The sequence below is a fragment of the Salmo salar genome, chromosome 07 (assembly GCF_965601325.2).
Source record: "Salmo salar chromosome 07, fSalSal1, whole genome shotgun sequence".
Lineage (NCBI taxonomy): Eukaryota > Metazoa > Chordata > Actinopteri > Salmoniformes > Salmonidae > Salmo > Salmo salar.
In genome coordinates, this window is record NC_138297.1 from 77,355,199 (window position 1) to 77,377,203 (window position 22,005).

General features: G+C 48.6%; 1 protein-coding gene across 7 annotated transcripts; it reads left to right on the forward strand.

Moving 5' to 3' along the window:
- Positions 1-481: 481 nt before the first annotated feature.
- Positions 482-21,117, forward strand: LOC106593446 (uncharacterized). 7 transcript variants are annotated; one of them, XM_082978134.1, is made up of 7 exons: positions 482-1,226; positions 1,879-1,921; positions 6,394-6,575; positions 8,407-8,475; positions 12,715-12,810; positions 12,939-13,026; positions 17,394-21,117. In XM_082978134.1, the coding sequence occupies exons 3-7, from the start codon at positions 6,465-6,467 to the stop codon at positions 17,444-17,446; spliced, it is 417 nt and encodes a 138-aa protein (XP_082834260.1). In that variant the 5' UTR covers positions 482-1,226; positions 1,879-1,921; positions 6,394-6,464; the 3' UTR covers positions 17,447-21,117. The 7 variants fall into 7 exon arrangements, 5 of the variants coding, with proteins under 5 accessions (XP_082834260.1, XP_082834256.1, XP_082834259.1 ...); XM_082978130.1 differs by having other exon boundaries at positions 485-1,226; positions 1,857-1,921; positions 6,462-6,575; XM_082978131.1 differs by having other exon boundaries at positions 488-1,226; positions 1,852-1,921; positions 6,462-6,575.
- The last annotated feature ends 888 nt before the right edge of the window (positions 21,118-22,005 follow it).

The window sequence follows — 22,005 nt, forward strand, 5'->3', positions numbered from 1 at the left end:
TGTCCTCTTCCAGGCCCAGTGATCTCTCTCTCTCGTGTCCTGTCCTCTTCCAGGCCCAGTGATCCCTCTCTCTCCTGTCCTGTCCTCTTCCAGGCCCAGTGATCCCTCTCTCTCCTGTCCTCTTCTAGTTTTACTGATGCTTGAATAGTGGCATCATGGGTAAATCACTGCCAGCCCAAGCACATTCTATAGGGCTGTGGTAGCCAGGTCTGGAAAACAGCACAAACATGACAACAGTCGTCATCGTCCCCCCCCCCAGCTGACATGACACCCCACAACACCCGTTCCCCCACCAGAGCCTCAGGGAAGGGCAGAACCCTGCAGCCCGACCCGGTCGACCCGTGGTGCCACGCAGCGTTTCTTTATTAGTGGGAGAGTGACACTTCTGACAGGCCGACGCTGAAATAGCTGCCATCCCTGAGACGTGTGGTCACAGAGTAACACGGGAGGGTCCCTGGACACACGCGCTGGCTATAAGAGGGACCGGTGGGGACAAATAACGGGGACATTACGCAGAGAGACAGAACCAGAGGACTCTACAGACACGCAGAGAGACAGAACCAGAGGACTCTACAGACACGCAGAGAGACAGAACCAGAGGACTCTACAGACACGCAGAGAGACAGAACCAGAGGACTCTACAGACACGCAGAGAGACAGAACCAGAGGACTCTACAGACACGCAGAGAGACAGAACCAGAGGACTCTACAGACACACAGAGAGACAGAACCAGAGGACTCTACAGACACACAGAGAGACAGAACCAGAGGACTCTACAGACACACAGAGAGACAGAACCAGAGGACTCTACAGACACACAGAGAGACAGAACCAGAGGACTCTACAGACACGCAGAGAGACAGAACCAGAGGACTCTACAGACACACAGAGAGACAGAACCAGAGGACTCTACAGACACGCAGAGAGACAGAACCAGAGGACTCTACAGACACGCAGAGAGACAGAACCAGAGGACTCTACAGACACACAGAGAGACAGAACCAGAGGACTCTACAGACACACAGAGAGACAGAACCAGAGGACTCTACAGACACGCAGAGAGACAGAACCAGAGGACTCTACAGACACGCAGAGAGACAGAACCAGAGGACTCTACAGACACACAGAGAGACAGAACCAGAGGACTCTACAGACACACAGAGAGACAGAACCAGAGGACTCTACAGACACGCAGAAGGCTGCAGCCCACCAGATCTGGCCTCAGGTCAGTCCATCTACCTGCCCTGACTGGGACAGTAGCTCTACAGTAGGATAATACTGGAACCAGAGGCTAAGAGTGTACTGTATGTGCTTGTATTGGCAGTCGTAGATTAGTAGTGCTAATGAGTACTGCAAGAGGAGGTTTAATGTGACTGAGTGTGGAGGTGTTGGCAATACTAACTGGAAATATTTGTGTTTAACTGTGAATTTACTAACTGGGGACCGTGTGTGTGTATTAACTGTACGTGTGTGTGTGTGTGTGTGTGTGTGTGTGTGTGTGTGTGTGTGTGTGTGTGTGTATTAACTGTACGTGTGTGTGTGTGTGTGTATTAACTGTATGTGTGTGTGTGTGTGTGTGTGTGTGTGTGTGTGTGTGTGTGTGTGTGTGTGTGTGTGATTAACTGTGTGTGTGTGTGTGTATTAACTGTATGTGTGTGTGTGTGTGTGTGTGTGTGTGTGTGTGTGTGTGTGTGTGTGTGTGTGTGTGTGTGTGTGTGTATTAACTGTACGTGTGTGTGTGTATGTATTAACTGTACGTGTGTGTGTGTGTGTGTGTGTGTGTGTGTATTAACTGTACGTGTGTGTGTGTGTGTGTGTGTGTGTGTGTGTGTATTAACTGTACGTGGTAGTGTAGTAACTGTGTGTTTCCTGTCCAGGATGGACCATGTCATTAGGTTTGAAGGGATTCCCATGTCTAAGGTAAGTGTTCGCTGTTGTCAACCTTTAACAAAGACATGAGCATCTCATCGGGACGTACAGATTCACTCCTGGGCTCCTGTCCAGTCCGACTTCAGAGCCTTCAAGACAAACTGGGAACTCTGGGGGAGAAAAAAAATGATCTCCAACTGGGAAAAATCCTTTCGAACGGTCATCCCAACTCGGAATTCCAACGCGGGAACTCGGGCATCTTTCTACAGCATCCGACTTCCTGACCTGAAGATCACTGATGTCATGTTCCCCGTTGTCTTATTAAAAACACAATCAGTCTCCTCCTCTAGTCCACAGATGTTATGATATCATGATGTCATTCTGTAGTCCACGAGGGGGATGTTATGATGTCATTCTGTAGTCCACGAGGGGGATGTTATGATGTCATTCTGTAGTCCACGAGGGGGATGTTATGATGTCATTCTGTAGTCCACGAGGGGGATGTTATGATATCATGATGTCATTCTGTAGTCCATGAGGGATGTTATGATATCATGATGTCATTCTGTAGTCCACGAGGGGGATGTTATGATATCATGATGTCATTCTGTAGTCCACGAGGGGGATGTTATGATATCATGATGTCATTCTGTAGTCCACGAGGGGGATGTTATGATATCATGATGTCATTCTGTAGTCCACGAGGGGATATCATGATGTCATTCTGTAGTCCATGAGGGATGTTATGATATCATGATGTCATTCTGTAGTCCACGAGGGGGATGTTATGATATCATGATGTCATTCTGTAGTCCACGAGGGGGATGTTATGATATCATGATGTCATTCTGTAGTCCACGAGGGGGATGTTATGATATCATGATGTCATTCTGTAGTCCACGAGGGGGATGTTATGATATCATGATGTCATTCTGTAGTCCACGAGGGGGATGTTATGATATCATGATGTCATTCTGTAGTCCACGAGGGGGATGTTATGATATCATGATGTCATTCTGTAGTCCACGAGGGGGATGTTATGATATCATGATGTCATTCTGTAGTCCACGAGGGGGACGTTATGATATCATGATGTCATTCTGTAGTCCACGAGGGGGATGTTATGATATCATGATGTCATTCTGTAGTCCACGAGGGGGATGTTATGATATCATGATGTCATTCTGTAGTCCACGAGGGGGATGTTATGATGTCATGATGTCATTCTGTAGTCCACGAGGGGGATGTTATGATATCATGATGTCATTCTGTAGTCCACGAGGGGGATGTTATGATATCATGATGTCATTCTGTAGTCCACGAGGGGGATTGCCGTGTTCAGGTACTAGTCGAAACTAGGAAACTCTGAAATGGACGACTTGTTAACCGGTCACAGTTATAAACGTGCCGCTTTCAACCTATCAGCAAGTTGGATATTTCAGAGTTTCCTAGTTCCAACTAGCATATGAACGTGGCCTAATGACGTGTTCAGAACAACTGGGAACTCTGAAGAAAAGCACTGTCATCCCTCTCTCTCCTGTCCTCCTGTCATCCCTCTCTCTCCTGTCCTCCTGTCATCCCTCTCTCTCCTGTCCTCCTGTCATCCCTCTCTCTCCTGTCCTCCTGTCATCCCTCTCTCTCCTGTCCTCCTGTCATCCCTCTCTCTCCTGTCCTCCTGTCATCCCTCTCTCTCCTGTCCTCCTGTCATCCCTCTCTCTCCTGTCCTCCTGTCCTCCCTCTCTCTCCTGTCCTCCTGTCATCCCTCTCTCTCCTGTCCTCCTGTCATCCCTCTCTCTCCTGTCCTCCTGTCCTCCCTCTCTCTCCTGTCATCCCTCTCTCTCCTGTCCTCCTGTCATCCCTCTCGCTCCTGTCCTCCTGTCATCCCTCTCTCTCCTGTCCTCCTGTCATCCCTCTCTCTCCTGTCCTCCTGTCATCCCTCTCTCTCCTGTCCTCCTGTCATCCCTCTCTCTCCTGACCTCCTGTCATCCCTCTCTCTCCTGTCCTCCTGTCATCCCTCTCTCTCCTGTCCTCCTGTCATCCCTCTCTCTCCTGTCCTCCTGTCATCCCTCTCGCTCCTGTCCTCCTGTCATCCCTCTCTCTCCTGTCCTCCTGTCATCCCTCTCGCTCCTGTCCTCCTGTCATCCCTCTCTCTCCTGTCCTCCTGTCATCCCTCTCTCTCCTGTCATCCCTCTCTCTCCTGTCCTCCTGTCATCCCACTCTCTCCTGTCCTCCTGTCATCCCTCTCTCTCCTGTCCTCCTGTCATCCCTCTCTCTCCTGTCCTCCCTCTCTCTCCTGTCCTCCTGTCATCCCTCTCTCTCCTGTCCTCCTGTCATCCCTCTCTCTCCTGTCCTCCTGTCCTCCCTCTCTCTCCTGTCCTCCTGTCATCCCTCTCTCTCCTGTCCTCCTGTCATCCCTCTCTCTCCTGTCCTCCTGTCATCCCTCTCTCTCCTGTCCTCCTGTCATCCCTCTCTCTCCTGTCCTCCTGTCATCCCTCTCTCTCCTGTCCTCCTGTCATCCCTCTCTCTCCTGTCCTCCTGTCATCCCTCTCTCTCCTGTCATCCCTCTCTCTCCTGTCCTCCTGTCATCCCACTCTCTCCTGTCCTCCTGTCATCCCTCTCTCTCCTGTCCTCCTGTCATCCCTCTCTCTCCTGTCCTCCCTCTCTCTCCTGTCCTCCTGTCATCCCTCTCTCTCCTGTCCTCCTGTCATCCCTCTCTCTCCTGTCCTCCTGTCCTCCCTCTCTCTCCTGTCCTCCTGTCCTCCCTCTCTCTCCTGTCCTCCTGTCATCCCTCTCTCTCCTGTCCTCCTGTCATCCCTCTCTCTCCTGTCCTCCTGTCATCCCTCTCTCTCCTGTCCTCCTGTCATCCCTCTCTCTCCTGTCCTCCTGTCATCCCTCTCTCTCCTGTCATCCCTCTCTCTCCTGTCCTCCTGTCATCCCTCTCTCTCCTGTCCTCCTGTCATCCCTCTCTCTCCTGTCCTCCTGTCATCCCTCTCTCTCCTGTCCTCCTGTCCTCCTGTCATCCCTCTCTCTCCTGTCATCCCTCTCTCTCCTGTCCTCCTGTCATCCCTCTCTCTCCTGTCCTCCCTCTCTCTCCTGTCCTCCTGTCATCCCTCTCTCTCCTCTCTCTCCTGTCATCCCTCTCTCTCCTGTCCTCCTGTCATCCCACTCTCTCCTGTCCTCCTGTCATCCCTCTCTCTCCTGTCCTCCCTCTCTCTCCTGTCCTCCTGTCATCCCTCTCTCTCCTGTCCTCCTGTCATCCCTCTCTCTCCTGTCCTCCCTCTCTCTCCTGTCCTCCTGTCATCCCTCTCTCTCCTGTCCTCCCTCTCTCTCCTGTCCTCCTGTCATCCCTCTCTCTCCTGTCCTCCTGTCATCCCTCTCTCTCCTGTCCTCCCTCTCTCTCCTGTCCTCCTGTCATCCCTCTCTCTCCTGTCCTCCCTCTCTCTCCTGTCCTCCTGTCATCCCTCTCTCTCCTGTCCTCCTGTCATCCCTCTCTCTCCTGTCCTCCCTCTCTCTCCTGTCCTCCTGTCATCCCTCTCTCTCCTGTCCTCCTGTCATCCCTCTCTCTCCTGTCCTCCTGTCATCCCTCTCTCCTGTCCTCCTGTCATCCCTCTCTCTCCTGTCCTCCTGTCATCCCTCTCTCTCCTGTCCTCCCTCTCTCTCCTGTCCTCCTGTCCTCCCTCTCTCTCCTGTCCTCCTGTCATCCCTCTCTCTCTCCTGTCCTCCTGTCATCCCTCTCTCCTGTCCTCCTGTCATCCCTCTCCTGTCCTCCTGTCATCCCTCTCTCTCCTGTCCTCCTGTCATCCCTCTCTCTCCTGTCCTCCTGTCATCCCTCTCTCTCCTGTCCTCCTGTCATCCCTCTCTCTCCTGTCCTCCTGTCATCCCTCTCTCTCCTGTCATCCCTCTCTCTCCTGTCCTCCTGTCCTCCCTCTCTCTCCTGTCATCCCTCTCTCTCCTGTCCTCCTGTCATCCCTCTCTCTCCTGTCCTCCTGTCATCCCTCTCTCTCCTGTCCTCCTGTCATCCCTCTCTCTCCTGTCATCCCTCTCTCTCCTGTCCTCCTGTCATCCCTCTCTCTCCTGTCCTCCTGTCATCCCTCTCTCTCCTGTCCTCCTGTCATCCCTCTCTCTCCTGTCCTCCTGTCATCCCTCTCTCTCCTGTCCTCCTGTCATCCCCTCTCTCCTGTCCTCCTGTCATCCCTCTCTCTCCTGTCCTCCTGTCATCCCTCTCTCTCCTGTCCTCCTGTCATCCCTCTCTCTCCTGTCCTCCTGTCATCCCACTCGGAATTCCAACCCGGGAACTCTGGCCTCGTTCTAAAGTGAAAACTTTCCGACCTGAAGATCACTGATTCACTGATTTGACCAGAGTTTCCTGTTTTAAAACGCAGCAAGATGCCAGAGTTTCTGAGTTGGATGACTGTTCAAAATAATTTTTCCAAGTCATAGCTAATTTTTTTAGAGTCTGAAATTTCCGAGTTACGAGATCCCAGGTCCCAGGTGTTTTGAATGCGACAGATGTGAATCTGTAGTCCATGAGAGGGATGTGATGATGTCATTCTGTAGTCCGTGAGAGGGATGTGATGATGTCATTCTGTAGTCCATGAGAGGGATGTGTAAAGAGGAGGACTACGCGTTCCTGGGAGAGAAGGAGAAAAGGCCCAAGGAGACAGAAACGCTGGGAGAAGACTGGAAGGAAGACAAAGTGGAGAGGGTGAATATCTACCTCTATCTCTCTCTAGGAGAGGGTGGATATCTACCTCTATCTCTCTCTAGGAGAGGGTGGATATCTACCTCTATCTCTCTCTAGGAGAGGGTGGATATCTACCTCTATCTCTCTCTAGGAGAGGGTGGATATCTACCTCTATCTCTCTCTAGGAGAGGGTGGATATCTACCTCTATCTCTCTCTAGGAGAGGGTGGATATCTACCTCTATCTCTCTCTAGGAGAGGGTGGATATCTACCTCTATCTCTCTCTAGGAGAGGGTGGATATCTACCTCTATCTCTCTCTAGGAGAGGGTGGATATCTACCTCTATCTCTCTCTAGGAGAGGGTGGATATCTACCTCTATCTCTCTCTAGGAGAGGGTGGATATCTACCTCTATCTCTCTCTAGGAGAGGGTGGATATCTACCTCTATCTCTCTCTAGGAGAGGGTGAATATCTACCTCTATCTCTCTCTAGGAGAGGGTGGATATCTACCTCTATCTCTCTCTAGGAGAGGGTGGATATCTACCTCTATCTCTCTATATCTCTCTAGGAGAGGGCGGATATCTACCTCTATCTCTCTCTAGGAGAGGGTGGATATCTACCTCTATCTCTCTCTAGGAGAGGGTGGATATCTACCTCTATCTCTCTCTAGGAGAGGGTGGATATCTACCTCTATCTCTCTCTAGGAGAGGGTGGATATCTACCTCTATCTCTCTCTAGGAGAGGGTGGATATCTACCTCTATCTCTCTCTAGGAGAGGGTGGATATCTACCTCTATCTCTCTCTAGGAGAGGGTGGATATCTACCTCTATCTCTCTATCTCTCTCTAGGAGAGGGTGGATATCTACCTCTATCTCTCTCTAGGAGAGGGTGGATATCTACCTCTATCTCTCTCTAGGAGAGGGTGGATATCTACCTCTATCTCTCTCTAGGAGAGGGTGGATATCTACCTCTATCTCTCTCTAGGAGAGGGTGGATATCTACCTCTATCTCTCTCTAGGAGAGGGTGGATATCTACCTCTATCTCTCTCTAGGAGAGGGTGGATATCTACCTCTATCTCTCTCTAGGAGAGGGTGGATATCTACCTCTATCTCTCTCTAGGAGAGGGTGGATATCTACCTCTATCTCTCTCTAGGAGAGGGTGGATATCTACCTCTATCTCTCTCTAGGAGAGGGTGGATATCTACCTCTATCTCTCTCTAGGAGAGGGTGGATATCTACCTCTATCTCTCTCTAGGAGAGGGTGGATATCTACCTCTATCTCTCTCTAGGAGAGGGTGGATATCTACCTCTATCTCTCTCTAGGAGAGGGTGGATATCTACCTCTATCTCTCTCTAGGAGAGGGTGGATATCTACCTCTATCTCTCTCTAGGAGAGGGTGGATATCTACCTCTATCTCTCTCTAGGAGAGGGTGGATATCTACCTCTATCTCTCTCTAGGAGAGGGTGGATATCTACCTCTATCTCTCTCTAGGAGAGGGTGGATATCTACCTCTATCTCTCTCTAGGAGAGGGTGAATATCTACCTCTATCTCTCTCTAGGAGAGGGTGAATATCTACCTCTATCTCTCTCTAGGAGAGGGTGGATATCTACCTCTATCTCTCTCTAGGAGAGGGTGGATATCTACCTCTATCTCTCTCTAGGAGAGGGTGGATATCTACCTCTATCTCTCTCTAGGAGAGGGTGAATATCTACCTCTATCTCCTAACTGGGTTTCGTAAGCTAAGTGTTTTCTATGGCCCTTTCTGATTTTTCCTGGTTCATAACTGCAGCAGTGCGCTGTAACTTCCTGTGATGTAACTTCCTGTGATGTCACTTCCTGTGGTCGCCAGGTGCGGCGGCGTCGGGAGCGAGCGCAGCAGGAGGAGGAAAGACTCAGAGAACTGGAGGAGAGTAAGAAGGTAAACACAGAGAGAGAGAGGAGAGAGACAGAGAGAGAGAGAGAGACAGAGAGAGAGACAGAGACAGAGAGAGAAGAGAGAGAGAGAGAGAGAGAGAGAGAGAGAGAGAGAGAGAGAGAGAGAGAGAGACAGACAGAGAGAGAGCCTGTTAATAAACCCACACATCCCTAAACTCTTCCATAAATCCAGGCTGCAGTAATTGAAGGTGATTTTGCGTCGTAGCGACGGGTCTTTCAGCACGGTTCACTGCGAGACTCTGTTCCTGTCCTGAACCAAACGGCCTGACGCAGGGCTGCTGCCTCACGGACTAACACACACACACACACACACACACACACACACACACACACACACACCACCACACACCACCACACACACACACACACACACACACACACGCTGCGAGCTGAGAGCAGTCTACTCTCTAACAGGCTGTGTCTGCATCACCCGCTGTCTGCATCACTAGCTGTCTGCATCACCCGCTGTCTGCATCACCCGCTGTCTGCATCACCCGCTGTCTGCATCACCCGCTGTCTGCATCACCCGCTGTCTGCATCACCCGCTGTCTGCATCACCCGCTGTCTGCTCACCGCTGTCTGCTCACCCGCTGTCTGCATCACCGCTGTCTGCATCACTCGCTGTCTGCATCACTCGCTGTCTGCCTCACTCGCTGTCTGCATCACTCGCTGTCTGCATCACTCGCTGTCTGCATCACCCGCTGTCTGCATCACCCGCTGTCTGCATCACCCGCTGTCTGCATCACCCGCTGTCTGCATCACTGGCTGTCCACATCACTGGCTGTCCACATCACTGGCTGTCCACATCGCTGGCTGTCCACATCACTGGCTTTATACATCACTGGCTGTCCACATCACTGGCTGTCCACATCACTGGCTGTCCACATCGCTGGCTGTCCACATCGCTGGCTGTCCACATCACTGGCTTTACACATCACTGGTTTTATACATCACTGGCTGTCCACATCACTGGCTGTCCACATCACTGGCTGTCCACATCGCTGGCTGTCCACATCGCTGGCTGTCCACATCACTGGCTGTCCACATCGCTGGCTGTCCACATCGCTGGCTGTCCACATCACTGGTTTTATACATCACTGGCTTTATACATCACTGGTTTTATACATCACTGGCTGTCCACATCACTGGCTGTCCACATCACTGGCTGTCCACATCACTGGCTGTCCACATCACTGGCTGTCCACATCGCTGGCTGTCCACATCGCTGGCTGTCCACATCGCTGGCTGTCCACATCACTGGTTTTATACATCACTGGCTTTACACATCACTGGCTTTACACATCACTGGCTTTACACATCACTGGCTTTACACATCACTGGCTTTATACATCACTGGCTTTACACATCACTGGCTTTATACATCACTGGCTTTATACATCACTGGCTTTATGACTGTCTGGAGCTGCAGACTGACAGAACATGCTGATGGAGCTACAGACTGACAGAACAGGCTGATGGAGCTACAGACTGACAGAACAGGCTGATGGAGCTACAGACTGACAGAACAGGCTGATGGAGCTACAGACTGACAGAACAGGCTGATGGAGCTACAGGCTGATGGAGCTACAGACTGACAGAACAGGCTGATGGAGCTACAGACTGACAGAACAGGCTGATGGAGCTACAGACTGACAGAACAGGCTGATGGAGCTACAGACAGACAGAACAAGCTGATGGAGCTACAGACTGATGGAGCTACAGACTGACAGAACAGGCTGATGGAGCTACAGACTGATGGAGCTACAGACTGACAGAACAAGCTGATGGAGCTACAGACTGACAGAACTGGCTGATGGAGCTACAGACTGACAGAACAAGCTGATGGAGCTACAGACTGATGGAGCTACAGACTGACAGAACAGGCTGATGGAGCTACAGACTGACAGAACAGGCTGATGGAGCTACAGACTGATGGAGCTACAGACTGACAGAACAAGCTGATGGAGCTACAGACTGACAGAACTGGCTGATGGAGCTATAGACTGATGGAGCTACAGACTGACAGAACAGGCTGATGGAGCTACAGACTGACAGAACTGGCTGATGGAGCTACAGACTGACAGAACAAGCTGATGGAGCTACAGACTGATGGAGCTACAGACTGACAGAACAGGCTGATGGAGCTACAGACTGACAGAACAAGCTGATGGAGCTACAGACTGATGGAGCTACAGACTGATGGAGCTACAGACTGACAGAACAAGCTGATGGAGCTACAGACTGATGGAGCTACAGACTGACAGAACAAGCTGATGGAGCTACAGACTGATGGAGCTACAGACTGACAGCACAAGCTGATGGAGCTACAGACTGATGGAGCTACAGACTGACAGAACAAGCTGATGGAGCTACAGACTGATGGAGCTACAGACTGACAGAACAAGCTGATGGAGCTACAGACTGATGGAGCTACAGACTGACAGAACAAGCTGATGGAGCTACAGACTGATGGAGCTACAGACTGACAGAACAGGCTGATGGAGCTACAGACTGATGGAGCTACAGACTGACAGAACAAGCTGATGGAGCTACAGACTGATGGAGCTACAGACTGATGGAGCTACAGACTGATGGAGCTACAGACTGACAGAACAGGCTGATGGAGCTACAGACTGATGGAGCTACAGACTGATGGAGCTACAGACTGACAGAACAAGCTGATGGAGCTACAGACTGATGGAGCTACAGACTGATGGAGCTACAGACTGACAGAACAGGCTGATGGAGCTACAGACTGACAGAACAAGCTGATGGAGCTACAGACTGATGGAGCTACAGACTGATGGAGCTACAGACTGATGGAGCTACAGACTGACAGAACAGGCTGATGGAGCTACAGACTGATGGAGCTACAGACTGATGGAGCTACAGACTGACAGAACAAGCTGATGGAGCTACAGACTGATGGAGCTACAGACTGATGGAGCTACAGACTGACAGAACAGGCTGATGGAGCTACAGACTGACAGAACAAGCTGATGGAGCTACAGACTGATGGAGCTACAGACTGACAGAACAGGCTGATGGAGCTACAGACTGACAGAACAGACTGATGGAGCTACAGACTGATGGAGCTACAGACTGATGGAGCTACAGACTGACAGAACTAGCTGATGGAGCTACAGACTGACAGAACAGACTGATGGAGCTACAGACTGATGGAGCTACAGACTGATGGAGCTACAGACTGACAGAACTAGCTGATGGAGCTACAGACTGATGGAGCTACAGACTGATGGAGCTACAGACTGATGGAGCTACAGTCTGATGGAGCTACAGACTGACAGAACAAGCTGATGGAGCTACAGACGGATGGAGCTACAGACTGACAGAACAAGCTGATGGAGCTACAGACTGATGGAGCTACAGACTGATGGAGCTACAGACTGACAGAACAAGCTGATGGAGCTACAGACTGATGGAGCTACAGACTGATGGAGCTACAGACTGACAGAACAAGCTGATGGAGCTACAGACTGATGGAGCTACAGACTGATGGAGCTACAGACTGACAGAACAAGCTGATGGAGCTACAGACTGATGGAGCTACAGACTGATGGAGCTACAGACTGATGGAGCTACAGACTGACAGAAGTCTCTCACTGCGTCTGTCCTTCTCCATCATGTTTGTTTTCATGTCATCTGTCAACCACAGACACCTAAATACAACAAGCCGCTTCAATAGACTGGCTCTCACCACACCCTGTCTGTCTGTCTGTCTGTCTGCCTGCCTGTCTGCCTGCCTGTCTGTAGAGCCTGCCTGTCTGCCTGCCTGCCTGTCTGTCTGTAGAGCCTGTCTGTCTGTCTGCCTGCCTGTCTGTCTGTAGAGCCTGCCTGCCTGTCTGCCTGCCTGTCTGCCTGCCTGTCTTGTTGACGAGGTGCCACGTCTGGTGAGATTACGAGGGAGGAACGCTTCCGATTGAACAGTTAACAGATGTAGAACTCTATCTGTGCAGCCCACACACACACACACACACACACACACACACACACACACACACACACACACACACACACACACACACACACACACACACAGGAAACAGTATCCCGGCGGGCTCCGCTGAGGCATGTAACTGTCAGGGGTCAGGGTTTAGAGGTCAGGGGTCAGACCAAGCCCTTTCCATCAACAGGGAAGAGAGGAGTAACAGACCGTGTGTGTGTGTGTGTGTGTGTGTGTGTGTGTGTGTGTGTGTGTCAGGAAAAGGAGCAGCGGTGGCGTCATCATGTAGCAGAGCTGGCCTCCACTCAGGAACAAAGACTCAGAGATAGACTGGCACGACTCCGTCGCTTCAGGGTAACACACACACACACACACACACACACACACACACACACACACCAGACACATGGATGGGTTCGCTCACAACACCTCACTAAGCACCTATTCATACCTAGAGGTTGACCCCAGTTCAAATCTTTCAGATAAAAGTTGAACCTTTGCAGCTGATCGTAAGCTATGAGGACAAACATGGACATACCTCAGGTCAACATCAGAGATCTAGAAACACAGGTATTGTTTCAACATGGACATACCTCAGGTCAACATCAGAGATCTAGAAACACAGGTATTGTTTCAACATGGACATACCTCAGGTTAACACCAGAGATCTAGAAACACAGGTATTGTTTCAACATGGACATACCTCAGGTTAACATCAGAGATCTAGAAACACAGGTATTGTTTCAACATGGACATACCTCAGGTTAACATCAGAGATCTAGAAACACAGGTATTGTTTCAACATGGACATACCTCAGGTCAACATCAGAGATCTAGAAACACAGGTAATGTTTCAACATGGACATACCTCAGGTTAACATCAGAGATCTAGAAACACAGGTATTGTTTCAACATGGACATACCTCAGGTTAACATCAGAGATCTAGAAACACAGGTATTGTTTCAACATGGACATACCTCAGGTTAACACCAGAGATCTAGAAACACAGGTAATGTTTCAACATGGACATACCTCAGGTTAACACCAGAGATCTAGAAACACAGGTATTGTTTCAACATGGACATACCTCAGGTTAACATCAGAGATCTAGAAACACAGGTAATGTTTCAACATGGACATACCTCAGGTTAACACCAGAGATCTAGAAACACAGGTAATGTTTCAACATGGACATACCTCAGGTTAACACCAGAGATCTAGAAACACAGGTATTGTTTCAACATGGACATACCTCAGGTTAACACCAGAGATCTAAAAAACACAGGTAATGTTTCAACATGGACATACCTCAGGTTAACACCAGAGATCTAGAAACACAGGTATTGTTTCAACATGGACATACCTCAGGTTAGCACCAGAGAGCAGCTTTAGTGTAACGGCTGTTGCAGGGAGTAGACCAAGGCGCGGCGTGGTTAGTGCTCATCATGAATTTATTTGATCTGAACACTGAAACAGAGGAACAGAAACCCGACAGCCAAACGGTTCTGTCAGAATATACTAAACAGAAATAAAACCCACCCACAAAAACCCAAAAGGAAAACAGGGCTGCCTAAGTATGGCTCCCAATCAGAGACAACGATATACAGCTGTCCCTGATTGAGAGCCATACCAGGCCAAAAACAAAGAAATACAAAAACATAGAAAAAAGGACATAGAATGCCCACCCTAGTCACACCCTGGCCTTAACCAAAATAGAGAATAAAACCCCTCTCTATGGCCAGGGGGCGTGACATTTAGGATATCTAGAAACATCAAGAAACACATATAATGTTTCAAACATGAACATTTGAGTATCTATGTATTAGAACCCAACCTACAGGGTCCAAAGACTGATCCCATTTATCCACGCTGTGGTTCAGGAGTAGCTGAGACATGGAGGGGTCTATGTACCAAAGACTGATCCCATTTATCCATGCTGTGGTTCAGGAGTAGCTGAGACATGGAGGGGTCTATGTACCAAAGACTGATCCCATTTATCCACGCTGTGGTTCAGGAGTAGCAGAGACATGGAGGGGTCTATGTACCAAAGACTGATCCCATTTATCCATGCTGTGGTTCAGGAGTAGCAGAGACATGGAGGGGTCTATGTACCAAAGACTGATCCCATTTATCCATGCTGTGGTTCAGGAGTAGCTGAGACATGGAGGGGTCTATGTACCAAAGACTGATCCCATTTATCCATGCTGTGGTTCAGGAATAGCTGGGACATGGAGGGGTCTATGTACCAAAGACTGATCCCATTTATCCATGCTGTGGTTCAGGAGTAGCTGAGACATGGAGGGGTCTATGTACCAAAGACTGATCCCATTTATCCATGCTGTGGTTCAGGAGTAGCAGAGACATGGAGGGGTCTATGTACCAAAGACTGATCCCATTTATCCATGCTGTGGTTCAGGAGTAGCTGAGACATGGAGGGGTCTATGTACCAAAGACTGATCCCATGTATCCATGCTGTGGTTCAGGAGTAGCTGAGACATGGAGGGGTCTATGTACCAAAGACTGATCCCATTTATCCACGCTGTGGTTCAGGAGTAGCAGAGACATGGAGGGGTCTATGTACCAAAGACTGATCCCATTTATCCATGCTGTGGTTCAGGAGTAGCAGAGACATGGAGGGGTCTATGTACCAAAGACTGATCCCATTTATCCATGCTGTGGTTCAGGAGTAGCAGAGACATGGAGGGGTCTATGTACCAAAGACTGATCCCATTTATCCATGCTGTGGTTCAGGAGTAGCAGAGACATGGAGGGGTCTATGTACCAAAGACTGATCCCATTTATCCATGCTGTGGTTCAGGAGTAGCAGAGACATGGAGGGGTCTATGTACCAAAGACTGATCCCATTTATCCATGCTGTGGTTCAGGAGTAGCAGAGACATGGAGGGGTCTATGTACCAAAGACTGATCCCATTTATCCATGCTGTGGTTCAGGAGTAGCAGAGACATGGAGGGGTCTATGTACCAAAGACTGATCCCATTTATCCATGCTGTGGTTCAGGAGTAGCTGAGACATGGAGGGGTCTATGTACCAAAGACTGATCCCATTTATCCATGCTGTGGTTCAGGAGTAGCTGAGACATGGAGGGGTCTATGTACCAAAGACTGATCCCATTTATCCACGCTGTGGTTCAGGAGTAGCAGAGACATGGAGGGGTCTATGTACCAAAGACTGATCCCATTTATCCACGCTGTGGTTCAGGAGTAGCAGAGACATGGAGGGGTCTATGTACCAAAGACTGATCCCATTTATCCACGCTGTGGTTCAGGAGTAGCTGAGACATGGAGGGGTCTATGTACCAAAGACTGATCCCATTTATCCATGCTGTGGTTCAGGAGTAGCAGAGACATGGAGGGGTCTATGTACCAAAGACTGATCCCATTTATCCACGCTGTGGTTCAGGAGTAGCAGAGACATGGAGGGGTCTACGTACCAAAGACTGATCCCATTTATCCATGCTGTGGTTCAGGAGTAGCAGAGACATGGAGGGGTCTATGTACCAAAGACTGATCCCATTTATCCATGCTGTGGTTCAGGAGTAGCTGGGACATGGAGGGGTCTATGTACCAAAGACTGATCCCATTTATCCATGCTGTGGTTCAGGAGTAGCTGAGACATGGAGGGGTCTATGTACCAAAGACTGATCCCATTTATCCATGCTGTGGTTCAGGAGTAGCTGAGACATGGAGGGGTCTATGTACCAAAGACTGATCCCATTTATCCACGCTGTGGTTCAGGAGTAGCTGAGACATGGAGGGGTCTATGTACCAAAGACTGATCCCATTTATCCATGCTGTGGTTCAGGAGTAGCTGAGACATGGAGGGGTCTATGTACCAAAGACTGATCCCATTTATCCATGCTGTGGTTCAGGAGTAGCTGAGACATGGAGGGGTCTATGTACCAAAGACTGATCCCATTTATCCACGCTGTGGTTCAGGAGTAGCTGAGACATGGAGGGGTCTATGTACCAAAGACTGATCCCATTTATCCATGCTGTGGTTCAGGAGTAGCAGAGACATGGAGGGGTCTATGTACCAAAGACTGATCCCATTTATCCATGCTGTGGTTCAGGAGTAGCAGGGATTAAAACAATAAAAACATGTATTCTACCTTTATTTAACCAGGTAGGCCAGTTGAGAACAAGTCCTTTATTTAACCAGGTAGGCTAGTAGAGAACAAGTCCTTTATTTAACCAGGTAGGCCAGTTGAGAACAAGTCCTTTATTTAACCAGGTAGGCCAGTTGAGAACAAGTCCTTTATTTAACCAGGTAGGCCAGTTGAGAACAAGTCCTTTATTTAACCAGGTAGGCCAGTTGAGAACAAGTCCTTTATTTAACCAGGTAGGCTAGTTGAGAACAAGTCCTTTATTTAACCAGGTAGGCTAGTTGAGCACAAGTTCTCATTTACAACTGCGACCTGGCCAAGATAAAGCAAAGCAGTTCGACAACATACAACAACACAGAGTTACACATGGAGTAAAACAAACATACAGTCAATAATACAGTAGAACCAAAGAAAATAAAAAGTCTATATACAGTGAGTGGAAATGAGGTAAGTTAAGGCAATAAATAGGCCATAGTGGCGAAGTAATTACAATAAATAGCAATTAAACACTGGAATGGTAGGATGTGCAGAAGATGAATGTGCAAGTAGAGATACTGGGGTGCAAAGGAGCAGGATAAATAAATAAATACAGTATGGGGGATGAGGTAGTTGGATGGGCTGTTTACAGATGGGCTATGTACAGGTGCAGTGATCTGTGATTTGCCCACATTAGTCCAGATTCACCATTTAATGTGTGTAAATCACAGATCACTGCACCTGTACATAGCCCATCTGTAAACAGCCCATCTACCTACCTCATCCCCCATACTGTGTGATCTGAAGCGTGTCTGATGAGGTCTCTCTCCCTGCAGGACTTCCAGAGGAGTGTGCTAGAAGAGGAGATGTCCCTCCAGACAGACTCTGAGTCCAGCCAAGCCCTGGACCAGCTGCTTACCAGGATCTAGACAACATAGATCTGCAGGAAAGACCCACTTCACAACCAACCTGTCCCTTCTAATCAGTATAGATCTATAGTCATCTCTCTCCACTAACACCTGTCTGCTGTTCAGTCTACAGAGTGATCTAGTCTGTATAGATCTATAGTCATCTCTCTCCACTAACACCTGTCTGCTGTTCAGTCTACAGAGTGATCTAGTCTGTATAGATCTATAGTCATCTCTCTCCAGCTGTCTGCTGTTCAGTCTACAGAGTGATCTAGTCTGTATAGATCTATAGTCATCTCTCTCCAGCTGTCTGCTGTTCAGTCTACAGAGTGATCTAGACTGTATAGATCTATAGTCATCTCTCTCCAGCTGTCTGCTGTTCAGTCTACAGAGTGATCTAGTCTGTATAGATCTATAGTCATCTCTCTCCAGCTGTCTGCTGTTCAGTCTACAGAGTGATCTAGTCTGTATAGATCTATAGTCATCTCTCTCCAGCTGTCTGCTGTTCAGTCTACAGAGTGATCTAGTCTGTATAGATCTATAGTCATCTCTCTCCAGCTGTCTGCTGTTCAGTCTACAGAGTGATCTAGACTGTATAGATCTATAGTCATCTCTCTCCAGCTGTCTGCTGTTCAGTCTACAGAGTGATCTAGTCTGTATAGATCTATAGTCATCTCTCTCCAGCTGTCTGCTGTTCAGTCTACAGAGTGATCTAGTCTGTATAGATCTATAGTCATCTCTCTCCAGCTGTCTGCTGTTCAGTCTACAGAGTGATCTAGTCTGTATAGATCTATAGTCATCTCTCTCCAGCTGTCTGCTGTTCAGTCTACAGAGTGATCTAGTCTGTATAGATCTATAGTCATCTCTCTCCAGCGGTTCTAATTATTGTGATGTAATGAATAGTGTGTTAAACTACGCAGACGTCCTCTATTTTCGACTGAACGGCTGCTACTGAAACTGCTCCAACAAACCAGACAGGGAATCCACATAGTTAGAAACCAGCAGAGTAGAAACCAGCAGAGTAGAAACCAGCAGAGCAGAAACCAGCAGAGCAGAAACCAGCAGAGTAGAAACCAGCAGAGTAGAAACCAGCAGAGTAGAAACCAGCAGAGCAGAAACCAGCAGAGCAGAAACCAGCAGAGCAGAAACCAGCTGAGTAGAAACCAGCAGAGCAGAAACCAGCAGAGTAGAAACCAGCAGAGTAGAAACCAGAAGAGTAGAAACCAGCAGAGTAGAAACCAGCAGAGCAGAAACCAGCAGAGCAGAAACCAGCAGAGCAGAAACCAGCTGAATCTCCTCAAAGTTATAAACCAGCTGAATAGAAACAAGCTGAATCTCCTCCCCCTTAATAATATGAGCTGTATTAATAATATGAGCTGTATTAATAATAGGAGCTGTATTAATAATAGGAGCTGTATTAATAATATGGGCTGTATTAATAATATGAGCTGTATTAATAATAGGAGCTGTATGAGCTGTATTAATAATATGAGCTGTATTAATAATAGGAGCTGTATTAATAATAGGAGCTGTATTAATAATATGAGTTGTATTAATAATAGGAGCTGTATTAATAATATAAGCTGTATTAATAATAGGAGCTGTATTAATAATAGGAGCTGTATGAGCTGTATTAATAATAGGAGCTCTATTAATAATAGGAGCTGTATTAATAATAGGAGCTGTATTAATAATAGGAGCTGTAGGAGATGTATTAATAATATGAGCTGTATTAATAATAGGAGCTGTATTAATAATATGGGCTGTATTAATAATAGGAGCTGTATTATAATAGGAGCTGTAGGAGCTGCATTAATAATAGGAGCTGTATTAATAATAGGAGCTGTATTAATAATATGGGCTGTATTAATAATAGGAGCTGTATTAATAATATGAGCTGTATTAATAATATGAGCTGTATTAACAATATGAGCTGTATTAATAATGGGAGCTGTAGTAATCCTGCTGTATTAATAATAGGAGCTGTAGGAGCTGTGTTAATAGTATACATTGGGAGTGTCTGTGTGACTGTTGTAATCCAGCTGTGTTAATAATAGGAGTTTTAGTAATCCAGCTGTATTGGGCTGGGGGAGGGGGGAGGGTGTTCCAGGTCTGATGGACCCTGGGCTGGGGGAGGGGGGAGGGTGTTCCAGGTCTGATGGACCCTGGGCTGGGGGAGGGGGGAGGGTGTTCCAGGTCTGATGGACCCTGGGCTGGGGGAGGGGGGAGGGTGTTCCAGGTCTGATAGATGTGTGGAGGATCTGTTTACGCAGATGTGTTCAGATCTAGGTGTGTCCTGACAAACAGACTAGCCTGTCCTGTCAGTGTGTGTGTGTGTGTGTGTGTGTGTGTGTGTGTGTGTGTGTGTCCCTAGGCGTTTTAGTAACTTCATGCGTGGTTTGCTTTGACGAGCCTTTAAAAGGAGAACAGGACAAAAGATGTTGATGGGCAGATAGAGAAAAGAGAGGGGGATGGAGAAAGGGGAGAGGGAGTGAAAATACAGAGAGAAAGAGAAGGCAAGGAGGTGTCTCCTTTGGTCTGGCGAAGAAAGAGATGTCCCCTCAAGACCACAATCCCTTGTCTCATTCTCCATCTCACCCCTGATCCCCCTCTTCCACCCAGAGGACAGACCTAGAGAACAGGACCTGTAGCTGGGACTATTGCTGAGCGCTGAGCTGCCTGTGTTGCTCTCTTCCACCCAGAGGACAGACCTAGAGAACAGGACCTGTAGCTGGGACTAATCCAGAGCTCTGAGCTGCCTGTGTTGCTCTCTTCCACCCAGAGGACAGACCTAGAGGACAGGACCTGTAGCTGGGACTAATCCAGAGCTCTGAGCTTCCTGTGTTGCTCTCTTCCACCCAGAGGACAGACCTAGAGGACAGGGACCTGTAGCTGGGACTAATCCAGAGCTCTGAGCTTCCTGTGTTGCTCTCTTCCACCCAGAGGACAGACCTAGAGGACAGGGACCTGTAGCTGGGACTATTGCTGAGCGCTGAGCTTCCTGTGTTGCTCTCTTCCACCCAGAGGACAGACCTAGAGGACAGGGACCTGTAGCTGGGACTAATCCAGAGCTCTGAGCTTCCTGTGTTGCTCTCTTCCACCCAGAGGACAGACCTAGAGAACAGGGACCTGTAGCTGGGACTATTGCTGAGCTCTGAGCTTCCTGTGTCCCTCTCTTCCACCCAGAGGACAGACCTAGAGAACAGGGACCTGTAGCTGGGACTATTGCTGAGCTCTGAGCTTCCTGTGTTGCTCTCTTCCACCCAGAGGACAGACCTAGAGAACAGGGACCTGTAGCTGGGACTATTGCTGAGCTTCCTGTGTTGCTTACTAACATAGTGGGTTGTAACTCGTTAACTAAGATCAGTGGCTGAACCATCACCAATAATGAGGTGGGACTTTCACAAAAACGCTGTTGAATTCTCCCGAACGGCTGAGCTTGTCTGAACATGCAGATATACTGTATCACTGTTGTGTTTATGATATTTCCTTCAGAATAAAAGCATACGTCACTGTTGTGTTTATGATATTTACCTTCAGAATAAAAGCATACGTCACTGTTGTGTTTATGATATTTACCTTCAGAATAAAAGCATACGTCACTGTTGTGTTTATGATATTGCCTTCAGAATAAAAGCAGAGGAAAGAGTAACTGTTTTATGTTGTGTTTCTATTTGTGGGTCTGCATCTCGTTTGTGTGTGTGTGTGTGTGTGTGTGTGTGTGTGGTGCTGCCTACAGCAGCACCTAGATCTTCTGTACAGATTCTGTCAGACCTGGGCCCTGACAGACCTGGGCCCTGACGACCTGGGCCCTGACAGACCTGGGCCCTGACAGACCTGGGCCCTGACAGACCTGGGCCCTCGGACAGACCTGGGCCCTGACAGACCTGGGCCCTGACGACCTGGGCCCTGACAGACCTGGGCCCTGACAGACCTGGGCCCTGACAGACCTGGGCCCTGACAGACCTGGGCCCTGACAGACCTGGGCCCTGACAGACCTGGGCCCTGTCAGACCTGGGCCCTGACAGTAAATCTCAGTAAGACAAAAATAATGGTGTTCCAAAAAAAGTCCAGTCGTCAGGACCACGAATATAAATTCCATCTAGACATCGTTGCCCTAGAGCACACAGACAACTATACATACCTCGGCCTAAACATCAGCGCCACAGGTAACTTCCACAAAGCTGTGAACGAGCTGAGAGACGAGGCAAGAGGGAATTCTATGCCATCAAAAGGAACATCAATTCAACATACCAATTAGGATCTGGCTAAAAATACTTGAATCAGTTATAAAACCCGTTGCCCTTTATGGTTGTGAGGTCTGGGGTCCGCTCACCAACCAACAATTCACAAAACGGGACAAACACCAAATTGAGACTCTGCATGCTGAATTCTGCAATAATATCCTCTGTGTACAACGTAAAACACCAAATAATGCAGAGCAGAAATAGGCCGTCAAGTGTCAGTGCGCAGCGGGTAGGACGGAATCAGGCGCGGGACACAGAACTGAATAAAAAAACATACTTTACTCGAAAAAAAA

Excerpts from the sequence above, each read along its gene's own strand:
- LOC106593446 (XM_082978130.1), top strand. The coding sequence starts at position 1,880 with ATGGACCATGTCATTAGGTTTGAAGGGATTCCCATGTCTAAG. Across the intron at positions 6,576-8,406 it reads AGGAAGACAAAGTGGAGAGG|GTGCGGCGGCGTCGGGAGCG; the intron begins GTGAATATCTAC and ends TGTGGTCGCCAG. Across the intron at positions 8,476-12,714 it reads AACTGGAGGAGAGTAAGAAG|GAAAAGGAGCAGCGGTGGCG; the intron begins GTAAACACAGAG and ends TGTGTGTGTCAG.